Source organism: Eurosta solidaginis, chromosome 4, assembly GCF_040869045.1.
Source record: "Eurosta solidaginis isolate ZX-2024a chromosome 4, ASM4086904v1, whole genome shotgun sequence".
Lineage (NCBI taxonomy): Eukaryota > Metazoa > Arthropoda > Insecta > Diptera > Tephritidae > Eurosta > Eurosta solidaginis.
This window is the reverse complement of record NC_090322.1, coordinates 152729764-152747642: the sequence shown is the minus strand read 5'-3', so window position 1 is coordinate 152747642 and position 17879 is coordinate 152729764. Positions and strand designations below refer to the sequence as shown.

Genomic DNA, 17879 nt, shown 5'->3' with positions numbered 1-17879 from the left:
GACTCCAAAAATGCTATTAAGAAAAACTACAGTGCAATACAATTTATTATAAAGATTCAACAATATGAATAAATTTTATTCGCAACAGCAGCAGTTAATTATTGAAAGCGTGTGGTTGTTAAACTAGTCATTTACATTTAAAATATACAAATATGCGAAAGTAGTATAAAAGAGCAAAGCATTGGTGTTAAAGAAAAAATAAACTAAGAAGCATACAAATTATTCAAAAATAAGAAAATCTAGATATATACTACTTTTAATCTCTAAGATTTAAGCATTTGTACAATGCAATAATAAAATATATAAACATAGTAATATTATAATTGTGTATGTCCTATTGATGAAACTGTTAAACTATTTATGTAGTACAATGCCTATTATAAAATTATTAAATACAAACATCAAATTGTGACTTTATAATATTATAAATTATATCAATTTGCATTAATTCAAAATAAAACCATACATACATTTAAATGTGCCGAACGCAATTGCATACATACCGATATACAATATATTAAGAATTTGTTAGTAAATTCGTGAGTCTAAATAAAGAAACTAAGGAGATATACAAAATTAAATAAGAGTTTTAATGTTTTAATTACAGCACTCAATAAATGTTTACACTCCAGCCAGGCCCGACGAGAGGGGGGGATTCCCCCCGGACCCGGGGTTTCTCAGGGGGCCCGCGATTTAGAGGTACTAAGAAAGTTTTTTTTTTTTTATTCAGGAGAATCTTTAGTTGTTCCATGTGCAAACTTTAGGCCGAATTTCAAAAGCAACGAATATTGATAAAGATTTTTTGCCTGTGCCTGAGGAAACAATAAAAACATCAAACAAAAATGTGTTTCTCAGGGGGCCCGCCTTTTAGAGGTACTAAGAAATTTTTTTTAATTCAGGATAGTCTTTAGTTGTTCCATGTGCAAACTTTAGGCCGAATTTCAAAAGCAACGAATATTGATAATGATTTTTTGCCTGGACCTGACGAGACAATAAAAACATCAAACAAAAATGTATGTTTAGATGAATCCGAAATCGTAAAGTTTTCGTGGTGACACTGATGAAGTTTCATATTCAAAAAGTCTTCCAACAATACCACCAACTTTGTATCAAAGTCCACATTATTTAAACGACTTCGATATCGGCACCCTGAATAATGAGTTTTTGCGATCTGAAGAAGTCAACGAACTAATTCGTCGTGGTCATCAAAAGTGTCTTGTTATTTTTCCACGTGATTGTCATGACGAGCCATTTCCTACCTCGTTGTTAAACAGGATCTTGCCAAATGGAGAGAAAGTGAAGCGTAGCTGGTTAGTGCGGAGTGCCAGTAGGAATGCTTTTTATTGCCTACTATGTCGTCTGTTAAGCACCAATACTTTAAATCGACCTAAAATTTGTTGTCCTGGCGGATATTCGAAATTTCAGGTATGGAAGAAGCTATACGATAAACTGCCATCACACCAAAATACTAAAGATCACATTAAATGTTATATTCAATGGCGACCTTCACAAAATCTAATTCAAATGGAGGCTACAATTGATACATTTATCAATGAACAGCTAATCACTGAAACTCAAAAGTGGAAAGAAATTTTATATAGAATTTTGGACACTATTTTCTTTTTGGGTGAAAGAGGCCTAGCTTTCAAAGGCGAAAGTATATATCTTGGTGAACGAAACGATGGACATGTTTTGGGCATTTAAGATCTCATAAGCCAATATGATCCGATACGATAGGATTTCACAACAACAGCACAAACGTCTACAAGTTCACTATCTTTCAGACATTCAGAACGAGTTAATAGAAATGTGTACAAAGCACGTGAAGGAAACTATATTAGATCAAGGCAACAAAGCCAAGTATTTTGTTATTATCGTTGATGCTATGCCTGATGCTAGTCACGTTGACTACGCTCATTTTGCGCTTACTGCATTTCAATTCAAAAGCAACAAATTTTAAAATTCAAGAACGGTTTTTGGCTTTCGTGAATTGGAACCAAAAAACTGGTCAGAAAATCGCTGATCTAATTTGCCGTACTTGATTGAAGATTGTCGTGCACAAGGATACGATAACGGCGCCAATATGAAAGGAGCTTACAATGGAGCACTACGTCACATTCTCGACAAAAAGTCGAAGGCTAATTGCTCGCCTTGTGCAACCCACAGTCTCAATTTATGTGGTTTTGATGCTGCAGAATGTTGTACGGCTGTAATTTCTTTCTTCGGGGTTGTACAAAAATGTTTTGCTGTTTTCAGCAGCACTCCACAACGATGGGATATCCTCAAAAAAAAACAAAAAATGTACCGAGCTCTCTTCATAGTCTTTCAGCCAAAAGCGAAATTTGACTGCGCAAGCCTACGGCGATGTTACCGGAATCCTCAAGTACATCAACAAGTTCGAATGTATCTTGCTTTCCTCAATTTGGTTCAAAATACTGACTACCATTAATGAAAGAAACGTGGTCCTCCAAGCAAGAGACGCCATCATAGATGTTGAGGTCCGACATCTAGATGCCTTATTAGCTGATTTGAAGTTGATCAGGAACCAATGGGAAACAATTTTAAACGAATGCAAAACAGTTGCTATTCAATTGAACATCTCGCCAAAGTTTCCGGACATTCGAAAGAAAAACCCCAAATGACGTTCTGAAGATAATTTAAATGAGATGATTACGGATGATTCAGAGTCTGATTTTAAAAACAATACATTCCTGGTGTTCGTTGATTCGGTAATCACTGGCATTACTGAATGATTTGCAGCTATGAGAAATTTGAACGAGACGTTTTCCTTTTTATGGCAATTCGAAGACATGGATGAAACTACGGTTCGGGCGAGTGCAGCAAAATTTGCCGAAAAATACAAGTCAGGCGTTTCTCAAAGCTAAGAATGCGAAATAATTCACTTGAAACATTTTGACGCAGCAAATTTTGATAAAGGTCTGTCACCATTGGAATTGCTAAATGCACTCTATGTTCAAAATGTGTATACAATTATCCCCAACATTTGTGTTGCTTTACGTATCTTTTGCACTATACCTGTCACTGTAGCTGGTGCAGAGCGTTCCTTCAGCGTCCTTTCAAGAATCAAAAGCTTTGTGTTGAATCCGTTTTGGCAAGACTGTTAAATTTTGATATTATTATAAAAATTTTGCAGCGAAAAAAGCAAGTAAAGCCACTCTTTGATATCCGAACTTTCTATATTGAATAATTAAATGTTTGTTTGTTTAATGGTGTGTTCAGTTTTTACTTAAGATTTTGAAGAATCAATGAGCTAACACCGATAAATGATAATTGTTATTCAATTATTATTTTTGGGTTTTATTGGGAAAAACTGAAAAGGAAACGTTTACTGGCATATTGCGATGGTACCATTTCGAAAACCGCCACGTCATCATCGTCCGGCAATTTCGTAATGTTTTTATTTATTTCAACAGGTTTCACTGGGGATCGAACCGCGGTCAAACTACTGAAATCACAATCACCTAACCATTGGGCTATTGTGTTGTATTTGCTTCCTAGGCTAATGCTTATTGTTTTCTTCTTTTCAGTTTTTCCCAATAAAAACCAAAAATAATAATTGAATAACAATTATCGTTTATTCTTAAAAATCTTGAATAATTAAAATGTATAATCATCATTAAATTTATCAGAAATATATTAAAATGTTACCAAATAACTAGAAAAGTTTATTTGAAACAATATGTGGCTGTTACAAGAGAATTTTATTTCTACGTTACAATAAAATGGTATAAATAGTAAATATTCTGTGTTAATTTTATTGTCAGCTCTTAGTCCAAAAATCATTTAGTTGATGTGGCAAAAATTTCTTCGATGTAATCCATCAATAATGATTCATGAATAAGACTTCATAAAATCAAGTTAATCAAATGTATTAGTGGATTTTTTATAGGGGTCCGTAAATTGTTTAGTCCCGGGCCCGGATTTTCCCTCTACGGCCCTGACTCCAGCAGATTATCCCGCACCACTAAGCAAAATATAAAACGCAGTTTGTAAACTCTATAATCCAAATTTTAAGCGCAGTTGATACTGTCCCCTTAGCTAGAGCCAGCTTAGTTTGTTATTTGGAATCAGTCGACTACTTACTTTTGAAGTTCGACAAAATTTTAAGCAACACGTATGCTGTATGTGTTTGTAATGATGTATTTGGAAAAATTAATTTATTCAGTTCCGATTTCTTCAAATAACGTATTGTATTTTTTTAGTATTCTAGCAACATTATGCCTTAAATTCTCATATCACGTCTTTCCTTTCACGCGCATGCCACACTTATATTCCACTAATATTTTTAACATTTGTCCGTTACGTTTTAGTAAAACATTCGTTTCGTCCTGTTTCTTATTGCGCTCCTCCATAATATTGCACATACGATTTAGCAGTTCAGTTGTTTGCTTAAGAATCTCCTTAGTCTCTTTTACATCTTCTTTCAACTGTTCCACAGCAGTTGTAATCCGATTTGAAAACTTAAAAGATTGTACAATTGGTGTCAACTTCTCACGTTTTGCTCTACGACATCCAGCAACATCGGTTGTATTGCTTTCAAAGTTACAATCATCAACATCAGTATCGAAAGCTTCATATATGTCGAATGGAAAATTATCAGTATCATTGCGTGTATGTGGTTCATTTAGTAGTTTAATGATGTCATCAGTATTATCGTCTGAATCATTATCATCTATTTCGGCAAATACATCATTCGGTACAGCCTCAATAGTGTGTGTTGTATCGCTTTGTGAGGTAGTCTCGTCTCCTATTACAGGTTTGTAATCTTCAATTATATACTCCTCATAAGCATTGTACGATTCAGATGCTCTAACATCACCTTCTATATCCTGAAATCAAAATTCAAGTGTTATGCAATTTAAAGGAATATTTGATGATCACAACTCATTGTTTACCGGTTTAGAAACTGTATATGTTTTTATTGACTTCCCAAACTTTTTCCGTTTTCTTCCACGCTTTGCTGCATATTGGCGCAAGTCAACGCGCTATTACATAGACAAAAATATTGCGGTAATCTTAATATGTATTTATATAATTTATTTCTACCTTTTTCCACTCTTCTTTTGGTAATTTAATACCATTGGGTATATCATTTAATTCCTCTGCTATGTTTTGCCAAAGGCGCTGCCTTAATGGCTCGTCCTCCTCGGATGTACTAATGACTAGCAGCCTTTGTTTGTTTATAAGTTCGTGTAAACGGGTTAATTGTCGGTCCTTCGGGTCTAAAAACTTTTTAACAAAATTGAATTTTAAAGTTATAAGTTATAGCCTACGCAATGATGTGCACTTTCAACATGGAAGCAACTCACGTGGGTCTTATTCCTAGAGCTGATCAGTTACCCTTAAATTAACCAGGTGCACAGGTAATTCCTTCAATGTCTGGTTAACCAAGTAGCAGGTTAGTGCTTGGGTATTCGAGTACCTGCATCTGCAGTAACTCAAGGTCTGATTCATATACAAATACATACCAAAGAGCATTGAACAACAATAGAAATCAGCATCGCATTCAACCACGCTATCAGTTTGCGAATAACGAATTTACCACGTGGAAAGAAAATGTTCTCATAAAAAAGAATATGGGAAATTTTTCACTAGCGAACTATTGGGTTGTATGACGGGGTCTTCTTGTTATCCAAAATCTTCTTGTTATAAGCACATTTTTTTGTACATACCATAATTCACAATTGACCTAGACAACCCAGCTGGTTAGGGATATTAGAATCCCGACCTCAAATACCTCATGGAACTAGGGTTGCGGGCAGGGTGACCTAAAGAACATCGATAATCCTCACCATAACATTCGGGGAGTGTCGGTGTTTCCATTTGCCACTCCTGAATAGCAGTAGCAGCAAAAAATATGCTCCGTTACAGCTACAGCTCTGAAAATGTGCAGAGCAGAGCCGTAGCATGAAAAAAAATAGCATTACCTAGCTCCGCTACAAGCTACGTCGTGTTTTAGTGCAGAAAAAATATCAGTATAGAAACTCCAAACGAAATGCTATTTGAAGTGGAGCGAAGGCAAAAAAATTGCTTGCTTTTGTTGTTGGAACTGACGTAGCTTTACGATGTTGTTGTTTTTGTACTTGTGGCTTTATTTGTTGGTCAAGAACAGGGATCGAGAGAATACAACGAGCTAACATGTGAAATCAAATAATTTCAAAATATCGATCAATTTAGGAAATTATTGTATAAATATTGAAAAGCACTACCATTTCGATATTATACATATACCTAATTTGGGGCTACAGAACGGTATAAAATCAATAAAACATGTGTACAAATAAATATATGATACTTACAGTAACACCATCATCATAGTCGTGCTCATTCGCAACTTCTTCCTCAGTGACATTTATAACAAAATAGTCATCATCAGCAACTGCAGATATGGAGATGGATAATTACATATGTAATTAAATTAAAGATATTATTAACATAAGTTTAGGAGTATTCTTACCATCTTTTATTATTCGTTCTTTTTCCTCCTCGAAATATTTTCCAGTACTCAAACGCCACGAGTTGTAACTCTAAGACAGGATTCGTTATTAGTAGTAGAAAGTGTTTACTTGGAAATGAACATATACATATTTATATTGCGCTTATCAACCCATTGAATCCCTGTCAAAGAACCCGTAAAACCTTTATAAGTAGTAATTTCTCAATAGGCCTATTAATATTCGGGCCGCTCTTTTTCAGAAGCTCTCGAATTACTTACCCTCTTCCAACCCTCCACATCCTTTTCAGCCCCTTGCATTTCGTTTAATTTTTGCGTTATGACCTGCCAGATGCGCTGTCGTATGCTCATGTTTCTACGCGTTAAGCCGACCTGGTTGACTTCAACAAGTTTCAGGAGCACCGCCAGCTGGTCTTTGGTGCGTATGGTCGAAGCCTGAAAGTATTAAATGGTAAAAATTAGAACAGTCTTATTTATAAAAATAAATGCTACTTTGGACTAGGTAGGCAATTGAAAAGTAAAGTATCTCTCGGCAAACGAAAAACATACTCTACAAGTCACTTATCGTACCCGTCCTGCTATATGGTGCAGAAGCATGGACCATGACAACAGCAGATGAAGCGGCTCTGGGAGTATTCGAGAGAAAAGTTCTTCGAAAGATTTATGGACCTCTACACGTTGGCGATGGCGAGTACCGAAGAATATGTAACGATGAGCTGTACGAGCTGTACGCAGACATCAACATAGTCCAGCGAATTAAAACGCAGCGGTTGCGCTGGCTAGGCCATGTTATGCGAATGAAAGATGACGCTCCGGCCAAGAAAGTGTTTCTATCGGAACCCGCCACTCGAAGCAGAGGTAGAGGGCGGCACCCACTTCGTTGGAAGTACCAGGTGGAAATCGATGTGAACTCCCTTGGTGTGACCAATTGACGCCGGTTGGCAGAGAGCAGAAGCGACTGGCGCGCCTTGTTGGACGGCCATAACCGTTTAAACGGTTATGCGCCAATTAAGATAGTATTTATAAAAAGTTGAAAACTAAAAGCTGCTGTGTATAATCAACCGCGATATTCACGCGGTGATACCCACAATAGACATTTGTTGTGGTCTTATTAAATTGTTCTATTAGGATGCTAGTGGCAGAGCGTACCGGAACTAGTATATCCGAGACCTTGGGATTTTTTTATCGCTACTAGACCAATACTGTGCCAAAGACACAATGGAACAGTTATTACCATAACATGTTTGACCTTCTTTCAATATTAGTTTAATGCGAAATCAAGTATTTAAGCAGGTCCATTTGATCCATTCCCTAACTGAAGCTAAATTTTAACGACTAAGAACTTATAATTTAAATTCAGTAGATTTCATTCGGTGCGATATTATTCGGCAAAGTGGTTTTCAGCATGTTAGAAATTCTATCGAAAGTGGACAAGAAAAACGTGCATTCTGAAACGATTCCATTACACTTACCGCCATTTTAGTTAAAAGAAAGTAGTATCTCCAATTATTGTTTAAAGAATCAACATAACTTGTTTATTTAGTATTGTAATCAATTTATTTATTTACAAAGAAACCACTGCACACGGTACATTAGCAAAATTTTATACGCACTTCAACCACTTGTTAATCAGGGTTGCATCTGTGAACAGCATGGAGTGTTCGGAGTTTTTTAAAAGTCACGCATGCCGCTAATATATGCAAGAACATTCACGCGCACAAATCACACATACAAGATTGCGCATTGGGGATGTAAACAAAAAATCAGTTGTTTTTTATGGGCAATTTTTACGTCATTTTCCTTTAGCTCTTGTTTTTCTCTCTCTCTTTCATTTGCTAAAGCAGTCAAGTGTGACGTAGATGAGCAGAACGAAGCAATTTTGAACTTGTGAATGCGCAATTTTATGTTCATGATTTGTGATTAATCCCCACTCAGCATTTAGGTGATTCCATTTTGAATTTCCCTACATATCAATACAATTTGATTACTCTTTCTGACTAAATAATGAGTTATCCTACAATTGAACAAAAGAAATAATCAAATATGAATACTTTTGATTATGAAAAACTAAAAAGCATTTTTATCGATCACTTTTTTGAATCATTTTTGAAGTCCTTTAATGACTAAATTTTAATATTTCATAAAAACCAACAAAAAAAATAATCAAATATGCTTACCTTTGATGATCAAAAACTGAAAATAGTTTTTCAATCACATTTTGGAATCATATTTGAATCAAATGTGTTTACTTTACGTGATCAAAAATTGATAATCATTTTTCATTCAGCTTTCTGAATATTTTATGAATATATTTGTCGACTGAATAATGAATTTTATACTTGTTGAAATTTTACTTTTCATAAAAATTATTATTTTTTTTCACATACACATATTTTTTCAATCACGAAGCTAAGAAAAAATATATAAAAATTTTATTATTTATGCAAAAGATATTCTTCAATACAAAAATAATGTAATGCTGCTCGTGAACGAAGATTTTCCCAACTATTTCTCTCCTTCAGCTTCCCAGAAAATACATAATGATTGGACAATACATAGGTTGTGAGCTATTTGAACCCCAGGTAAGTAAAACTATCTTGACATACCTGGATACGGCTTCAACATCCAGTATCGTATCCGTATTTTAAGATGCGGATGATAATGCTGATGTTGGATGTTGTAGTCGCAGGTGTATATCGGTCAAGTTTGTTTGCGAGTTAGCTGTGGTTCGAATAGCTCACATTCGCATGCTTTCTTCCCCTGATAAAATAAGATTATTATGTAGTATCCTATTTTGAATGAGATATGAAGAATAAATGCATTATAATGGCATTCAAAAATCTCAACCAAAACGATTGAAATATATTAACGAATATGATCAGAAAATGACTGTGAAAAGCAGTCAAATATTACTCTAAAACTATTAAAGCTCAATTTTACAATGATATCAAATATGAATAAAAAGCGTTTCGAAATAGGAATCATAAATGATTATTCAAGAATAATCACATTTATGGTACATTTTTCTCCCGATGATACGTTAATTTTCGAACAGAAAATGCTTTTAAATTTGAACGTTTTTAATCATCTTGGGGTATGATATTTAAATTTTTTTGAGCATCTGTCTTTACAAGACTCTGTTAGCATGATTCCGATCGAATGACCGAACAGGTTTTGCGTACGATTTTATTGATCATGTTATGGATTCGCATCTTTGATGGAGCAGTAAGGAAGGCAGTCGGCATGATCTGGTGGTGCACAGTGGCTTGTCATGTCGGCTGGGCGGGGTCCTTGCCAACCTTACTGTCCTTCGCCATAACAAAAAAAGTTCCTATCATGCCTTTCAAAACTAACAGCTGTAAAATTCGAAAAAGCTGACAGAAGCGCAGAGACGACTCAAAACGCTCAAATGGACTAAAACAACATCCGGCCGAACCGGATGTCACGGACAGACCGTTAGACATTCAAAAATTTAAATTCAAAAAAATAACGGAAAAAAATTTACCGAACCGGACATGGCCGGTTACCAACACTGAAAATCAAAATAAAAAAATGCTGAAAAGTAAGGGAAAGAAGAAAGTAAACAAAAAGGCCGAATATATAGAGGGGCGCCGCGGGTGTTGCTGCGACGCCCGGTGCATTAACCCACCCCCTTACCTGTATTACCCTATGCCTTCTAAATGAATAAGGAAGTCAGCATTCCCACTATATTTTATTTACAACTCATTATAAAAAAAATTCAAGGTTACAAAAACTTAGGGTACGGCTTAATGCCTAGCAATAATCAATTAGGAGGCATATTAAGCTATCTTATGGTATTTAGTTTAATCTACTTTTGATTGGTATTTGTGTTTTGTATTTATTAAATTCTTTCTAACACAACAATTTGGCAAAAGTAGTTTACATTAAGAGTCAGGACCGTGACAGAGAACAAGGTGAAAATCCAAAAATAGTTTAATACGTAGATAACCAACGGATAATTTGTAAGCCAAGACATAAAGGTTTTATTATTGTTATTTATAGTCTTAGTTATCCCATTACATTGTGATTTACTATCGATTCTGTAATTTTTGGGTATATTTGGTTTAATTTTACTGTACTTTGTGGTATGTTATATTATCTTAGTTTTATTTAATTGAATTTCATTTTATTTCCTTTTGATTTAATCTAATTTTGTTTTATGTTATTTTATTTTATTTTATTTTATTCGCCTTTTAAAAAAAAATATGTCCGAACATATATGACTAATTTATTTTGATTGTAATATATAGTTGTATCTGTGTTTGGAAGTTTCAAAAACTGTCTTTAAATTGCCTACTTTTAATATTATGTATAATAAGGTTTGCATGTCTGTGAACATATGCACTTTTATGTATGTATGCATATCCGTATATATGCGAACAACGCAAGTGCTATAGATTTTAAGCTTATTAACGTTTCTTACGCTTCTCAAAATATTTAAGTACTCTTTTTATTCATAATCTACGTTTAAAGTTCGTATGTATTTACGTACTAATATTTTTATCATGCTTCAGCTGTTGACATTAATTCTTTAACTATGTTAACCTTAGTTTAAAATTGAATAATCCGAGATTTCAAATGGGGTATGTCGTAATTATTTACGCTTCTACAATGACCCAAGTTCACGCCTTTAAATTTTATGCATGAAAAATCTTAATTGGAGTTCATACCCACCCAGCATCTGGATGACGAATTTACTTCCGTATCAATACGCTTTGATTATTCCTTGAAACTAAATATCGATTTTGTTAAACAATTGAAGCAACTATTCATTGAAAATCCGATTGCCTTCCTATGCTCACAATTCTCAAAAAATGAATTAAAAAAAAAAAAATTATGGCTATACCGAAAATATGTTTAGACCTAAAGAAATGTGGGTGCTGTTCCTAGACTACGAGGCCCGATAGCATTTATGTCGACACGTCTTCAAAAAAAAAAGAAAATAGGTTGAAGTGTATGAAACCGTGATACGGAAGCTCCGATGTGGTTGAACCGCTGGTAATTTAAGCTCGATATGTTCCGGCTTCAACATCCTACACGGGTTACGCTTGTTAAAACATCGCACTACCATTATTTAAGATGATGACCATAGATAATGTTGGATGGTGCAGTCGTGTGTGCGCCTCGTTCAAGTTAACTATCGGCAATTACCTGAGGTTTTAATTAGCTCACCTGCGAGCTTCCGGATACTTCCATCCGCTGATGAAATATGTTTATAATATAATATGGAATTACGCACTAAATATGATGGAAAATTGAATCGTAATCATATTCACAAATGATTCCAAAAAATTACTTTATATGATGTTACGGTCTGCTGTTATGGTCTACGGTTACGGTCCACTTGGGAGCGTTTTCGTGCGAACACCCCTAGTGACTGGTGATGGGGCGAAAGTTGCGATACAAAAGTATCGAAAACAAGGAAAAAAACAGATCTACGATCACCAGCGAAAATTTCCACGAGTTTCCGGTAGAAAAGCAAGAAGGACAGTACAAATCATTGGGGATAGTTTTGCATTTTTGTATTGCGGCCATAATTTTATAGCCCCGAATTGGGCTCGAGTGTGTTATTCACTGGCAAGGGAGTGGATCCCACATACAATCCTTAATCGTCTAGACTGCACACGCAACCAGGCTTGGTCATATATTTTGGGATTTGGTACGAAAGGACAAATTGGCGATTTGTATGAGCGCTTCTTTCATAAGTAAAAAAGGAGGTCGGGGTAAATAAGAAGCACACGGTAATTAATTGGAAATTGGATTTAATAAATTCTACGCAGTCCCACTACATAAAACGATTTGACACTTTTACAAGCAACGCACCAGTGAGGCAGCTTTCCCAGTATAGCAACCAAACGCGCTACCACCCACTGCGCCAACCACCCTTGCCAGGGCCCGCAACAACCACCAGCGCGCCACCGCCCGCACGCTACCATATTCGACGGCGCCATCTTCGAGCACGACAACCACCAAAGCACTACACTGCGCACGATACCATACTCGACGTTGCCATCTTCGAGCGCAACAACCACCAGCGTGCTATCATCATCGGCTGAGTCATCCAACAGCGCCAACACCCACCAACCACTGACAAAGACAACAACAGCAGGGCCCCATCCATAGGCCTGCTGCAACGAACCCATAACCTGTAGCATCGACCGTGGCAACAACAACCAGCAGACCAGCCGTGACACCAAGACCAGCACGAAATCGGTGAGTTCGTTCCGGATACGGAAAATATCTCTTAAAGTAGGTGCTTTTGAAACAGATTTTCTGTAGATGCTTCTAGAATTTTACTTATTTCTTTTTTTTTTAATCTTAATAAGATTCATTTCCTTACTCAATGTTGTATTGTAGTTACAATAATTACTCAAATGCACTTCCCTACAAACGAAAATTACACAAATCAATAAATGTTTGAGTTTGCGCTGTTACATTTGTTTAAAAGCTGTTAAATACTATATAATTATTGTTTGAGAAAATTTTGTAAGAACCTCCTATTAAGGTTATCGTCTCAAGGGGTATATCCACGATACATACATACGCACCTACATATAAAGTGTTCAAGAAAAAGGTGTAATAATTGGATTTTTATAAAATGCGCCTTTCCAAGATTTTGTCTAATTAGTATATACCTATATACGTACATAAAATACTATAAATTTAACTTGTAATTACTTGCTATGTACAAGTAACTTAACGAATATCTGCAAAATGATAATAGTTACAAAAGATAAAGCAAGCATTAATTTGGTAAACTTAAATGGAAAAATTTAGAATTAGAATCTAAAATTTAAAATAGATGTAACTCTAATTAAATACATAGAAAATGAAAATTTAGAGTGATGAAACTAAAGATCAAAATAGACTTGAAATATGAAAATGGTTAAACCTAATTAATTTCAACTAAACAGGAAAGGGAGTAGGGCTTAGAAAACTAAAGTAAGATGAATTATAAATAAGGCAAAAAAAATTACTTCATTTTTTTTTTGGGAAATAACAAAGAAAAGTTATTAATAACAGTAATAAAATTAATAATACTAATAATAATAAAAATAAAACCAACTTAAACTAAAATAAAATGAAATAAACGAGATTGCAAAAAAATAAATAAATATACCAAAAAAATAAATTAAACTATAATAAAATAAGATGTAATGAAATAATAGAGTTCATAAAACAATAGATTTAAAAATAGAATAAAATTTAAAATTAATCCAAATCAACTGTAATAAAATAAAATTAAATTATAATAAATAAATACATTAACTAAATATATACGAGAAATAAACACAGTAAATGATATAACAATATACGTGGCTATAAAGAAGGAAAAAAAAATTTTGTTTTAGAAAAATTAAATTTTACTTAAAATTAATAACAAAAAAAAAAACAAAACCCCAGCAAAGGCCCAATTATCGAAATTTGTATTCAAACTTTATAGTCCTAAAATATGTTTTGTGAATGGAAAAAAAAATTCAACCAAATTCTTACTTTGTAGGTAGTATATTTACTATACATAAACACATTTATTTACATATTTTTTCTCACCCAAAGTGTTTATACCGATTATCAAAAACAAAAAAGGGAACATAAATATATGTATAATTTGAAATATTATGAGCAAAAGTAAGAGAAAAAAAACCCCCAACAAAACAAGCTTAGCCAGACTTAAGTATTCATATTCCCATTGTCCCCACATATATCCACGCATATATTATACCAATTAAAAATTTTGCACTGTTTAGGTAAAACCAGGATTTCGTCTTCGATTTTGGCCCAATAAAGTGTGAACTGTTGGATCATTTTTTTTTCTCTAACTTTATACACTACACTAACTTACATACATTTTCATAGCGAAAATAGCTATTCGTAGTTCAACATTTTTTTTTCGTTCTGAATTTGTCTTGGGACGATACTATAAGCAGCCTTGTTTTGGCTTTGGAGCCTATGGTGTAGCCCCCTGGTTAAGAAACCTGCACTATCGTATTTTTTAAGTTGCATACATACGTTAATAGAAATAAATTGTAAATAAAGTTTGTAAATAAAATGGGAATGCTGGTGTTCTGGCTCATTTAGAAGGCACGTAGAGTTACCAGGTAAGGGGCCACCGAAAAATAGGTGCGTCGGTGTCCATGGTTTTTGAGGATGGGTATATGCACCGGGCGTCGCAACAATAGCCGCGGCACCCCCAAGTTATATTCGGCCCTTTTTGTTTATACACTTTTGTATTTATTTTCAGCATTTTTTTTGGATTTTCAGAGTTTAGTAACCGGTCGTTTCCGGTTCGGTTAGTTTCGGTTAATTTTTTATTGCGTTAGATTTTTTTCTTTTTTTATGAATTTAAAATTTTGAATGTTGTAACGGTCTGTCCGTGGCATCCGGTTTGGCCGGATGTCGTTTTCTTTTGAATTTTTAAGCGTTTTGAATTAGTTCTGCGCTCTGTCAGTTTTTTTTTTGAATCTGACAGCTGAGTTTTTTTGAATAGGCATGATAGGAACTTTTTTCTGATTATGGCGCAGGAACAGTAAGGTTGGCAAGGACCCGCCCCAGCCGACAATGACTAGCCACTGTGCACCAAGACATCATGCCGACCGCCTTCCTTACTGCTTCCATCATAGATGCGAATCCATAACAATGATTGATAATCTAACATAAGTTTATTAAATTTAAAGGTAGGTAAAAAAACTTGGTTTTCCGTATGCGGAACGAACTCACCGCTTTCGTGATGGTCTTGGTGTCAGGGCTGGGTCTGCTGGTTGCTGTTGCCCCAGTGGCTGTTACGGCCGGCCTATATGCATCGGCCCTGCTGGTTGTTGTGATCACAGTCGATGTTATAGCGGCCTATATGGGTCGGCCCCGCTGGTGGTTGCTACCAAAGTAGATGTTATTGGTGGTACGTCCGGTGCTTTCGTTGGCACTATAGCTGGTGGTAGCGCGCTTGGTTGGCTAGTGCTATCGCTGGTGGTTGCGCGCGGTGTTGCACGCAATGGTGGTGTTAACGAGCGGTTGGTGGTTGTTGCGCTCTAGGGTGGTGATTGCAGCAGTATGGGTATCTTAAGTTGTTTATGCTCAATTGCTGTCGTGCTCGATACGACGTCTTACTGGTATGAGTTTCAACGTGGAACACCTATCATGCTCCCCACCGTTGTTTAGGTATTATAACACTGACTACAAGAGTGCCCATATATGTATTCATAGGTTAACAAGGATACTGTATTCCGTGTAGAGGGCACAAAGCGGGCGCAGTTCACAGGGATTACCTACATCCGTATACACTCAATCGTGAAAGTGCTACCTCAAGACGGTTGGACAAACATTCCAATTGCCGATTTCCTCGATTAAACTTTGCTCCAGACCATTCCAAGCATATACAAAGTGGTTGATTTTTAATTTTCTCGCGGTCGTGTTGCTTTTGGGCTACTTCGGTTTGATGTGGTCTTCTTATGACTGATTCTCAACTTTTCCTGCGTCGGAATGGGACTGCGCAATACACGTTGTTTAGCGTAAAAGACCAAAACCACTGCAGTACCAAGCAGGTTCACTAATAACTTAGTGCTTGTTTGTTTTCGTTAATTTGGCTCATAAAATCTGCTGCCAGCACCCAATTAGTTAATTTTTTATACGAATATAATAAAATCGCGAATATAATAAAATCACAAAAATTGTCCGTACATCTGAATACACTTCAGACCAAATTATATTCCTTCAGATTTGATTGAAGGATTATATCCTTAACAGCTGCAAACACGAATATAATATTTTCAGTATCTGTAGCACATGTGAAATAAGAATATATGATTTTTTTGGCAGGAATATTTAATTTTTCCTTGCCGCGATTTTCCTCTGCCTGCCGGACCTGCAATTTTTTTCTTTTTCCCGAAAACAGCGTGGTTCTTTCTAGCGATCATCATTTTCGCGGCCGTGGCGGCCTCTAGTGTCCATTTCGATTAAAATTGCCATGGGTCCTTTTCTTTACCATCACTAGCCACTAGGTGCGTTCCAAAGGTGACCATCCCAAGCGGACCATAACAATCAAACGAAGGCAAGCAGAGAATAAAATCAAAGCACGAGAATTAAGCCGGAGTCATTGGCGCCGTATGTCGTATCGCTGTATCCTTATCCCTAACGTAATCAGCTGTTTATCGTTACGACGGTAAACCAAAACCCAATTGGTTGGCTACGATACGGTTACGACCTTAGCGGCACCAATAATCGATTGCATTGATTCTAATAAGGTTGGTCGAATCAGCTGTTATAAGGTTACCGATACGGTTACAGATAAAGCACCAATGTCTCCAGCTTTAGTATCGTTTAGTTCGGCAAACAAACAGAATAGTAAGCAATGTTTATATGTATTTTTATATGTAGCTTGTCGCCGTGACGTAAGGGCAGAAGAATCATGCAAATATTCAGACGCAAGGAGTTTTCATATTTGCCTTTTCATTCCGATGAATGTAGTCGCCGTTGAGGCAAACGCCTGAATTGAATATATTCACGCATGCAATAAAGCGGCAATTACCCACCGACGTGTGCCGTACGTACGGACGTCTGTCGTACGAAACACGTTTGACCGAACCCTCAAACCAGGGATGCACCTTAACGTTAAGCTAATCGTTTATCAAAAAATTTCCACCGTTTCCGTTGAAACACTTCGAAATATTATCGATAAAGAAATTATCAAGATAAATTGTATCTCGTTTTTAACCGAAACGAAAAGCTTTCGTTAACGTTAAAAACGTTAACAAAAACGTGATACTTTATGTTTGAATTGTGCTGGCAATGCTATAGCCATGGTGAAGCCGTAAGGTGGCAACAACGAGCGTACATACACACACAAACTCCATGTAATTTGTTTGTGTAATTCGTTGGTGGTAATGTCAAAAATACTCTGAGAAATGTTCGTACTGTCAAAATTCATGAGAAAAGTTGCGATCAGCCTGGCTAATGCTTTCACCTTTAATGACTCCGCCATCAATCAGCTTTGCCAGCATAGTTTGAAATTAATAATCAACATAAACGATTTGATTTCGTTTTGATATGGCAGAAAACGAAACGAAATCACTTCGTTAATTTGACGATCTTAACGTTAATAAACGAAACGAAATGACTTCGTTTCGTTTATTAACGTTGATTATCGTAACGAAATGATATCGTTTCGTTGGTTAAGCATGCCTGCCTCAAACCCGTACGAATCAATGTGTGCGTCAGTGTACATGTACATAACATATTTGTGTGTGTATTGTTTACAGATAAGCACTGTTGGTATTGCCCATTTTGCATGCATGCTTATGGAAACATCAACTTTTTACAATTTAATTTTTGATGTTGTAAAAGGCTGGAATTAATATTAAATAAATATAGATGGATTACATATTTATAA

The 17879-nt window shown here is 35.6% G+C and overlaps 2 protein-coding genes across 7 annotated transcripts in view; one reads left to right on the top strand and one right to left on the bottom strand.

The window, feature by feature from the left end:
- LOC137250514 (uncharacterized) overlaps positions 1 to 557 on the top strand; it is a 95833-nt gene extending 95276 nt beyond the window's left edge. For all 6 annotated transcript variants that reach the window (XR_010952996.1, XR_010952995.1, XR_010952993.1 and 3 more), the window contains one exon: positions 1 to 557. The gene's annotated coding sequence lies outside the window, so the exon portion shown is untranslated.
- A 3100-nt stretch (positions 558 to 3657) lies between these two features.
- On the bottom strand, positions 3658 to 8121 carry LOC137248257 (uncharacterized). Its single transcript, XM_067779134.1, has 7 exons — positions 7948 to 8121; positions 6737 to 6910; positions 6479 to 6548; positions 6321 to 6400; positions 5068 to 5250; positions 4917 to 5006; positions 3658 to 4850 (listed from the first exon to the last, which is right to left on the bottom strand). The coding sequence occupies exons 1-7, from the start codon at positions 7951 to 7953 to the stop codon at positions 4257 to 4259; spliced, it is 1197 nt and encodes a 398-aa protein (XP_067635235.1). The 5' UTR covers positions 7954 to 8121; the 3' UTR covers positions 3658 to 4256.
- Between the last annotated feature and the right edge of the window lie 9758 nt (positions 8122 to 17879).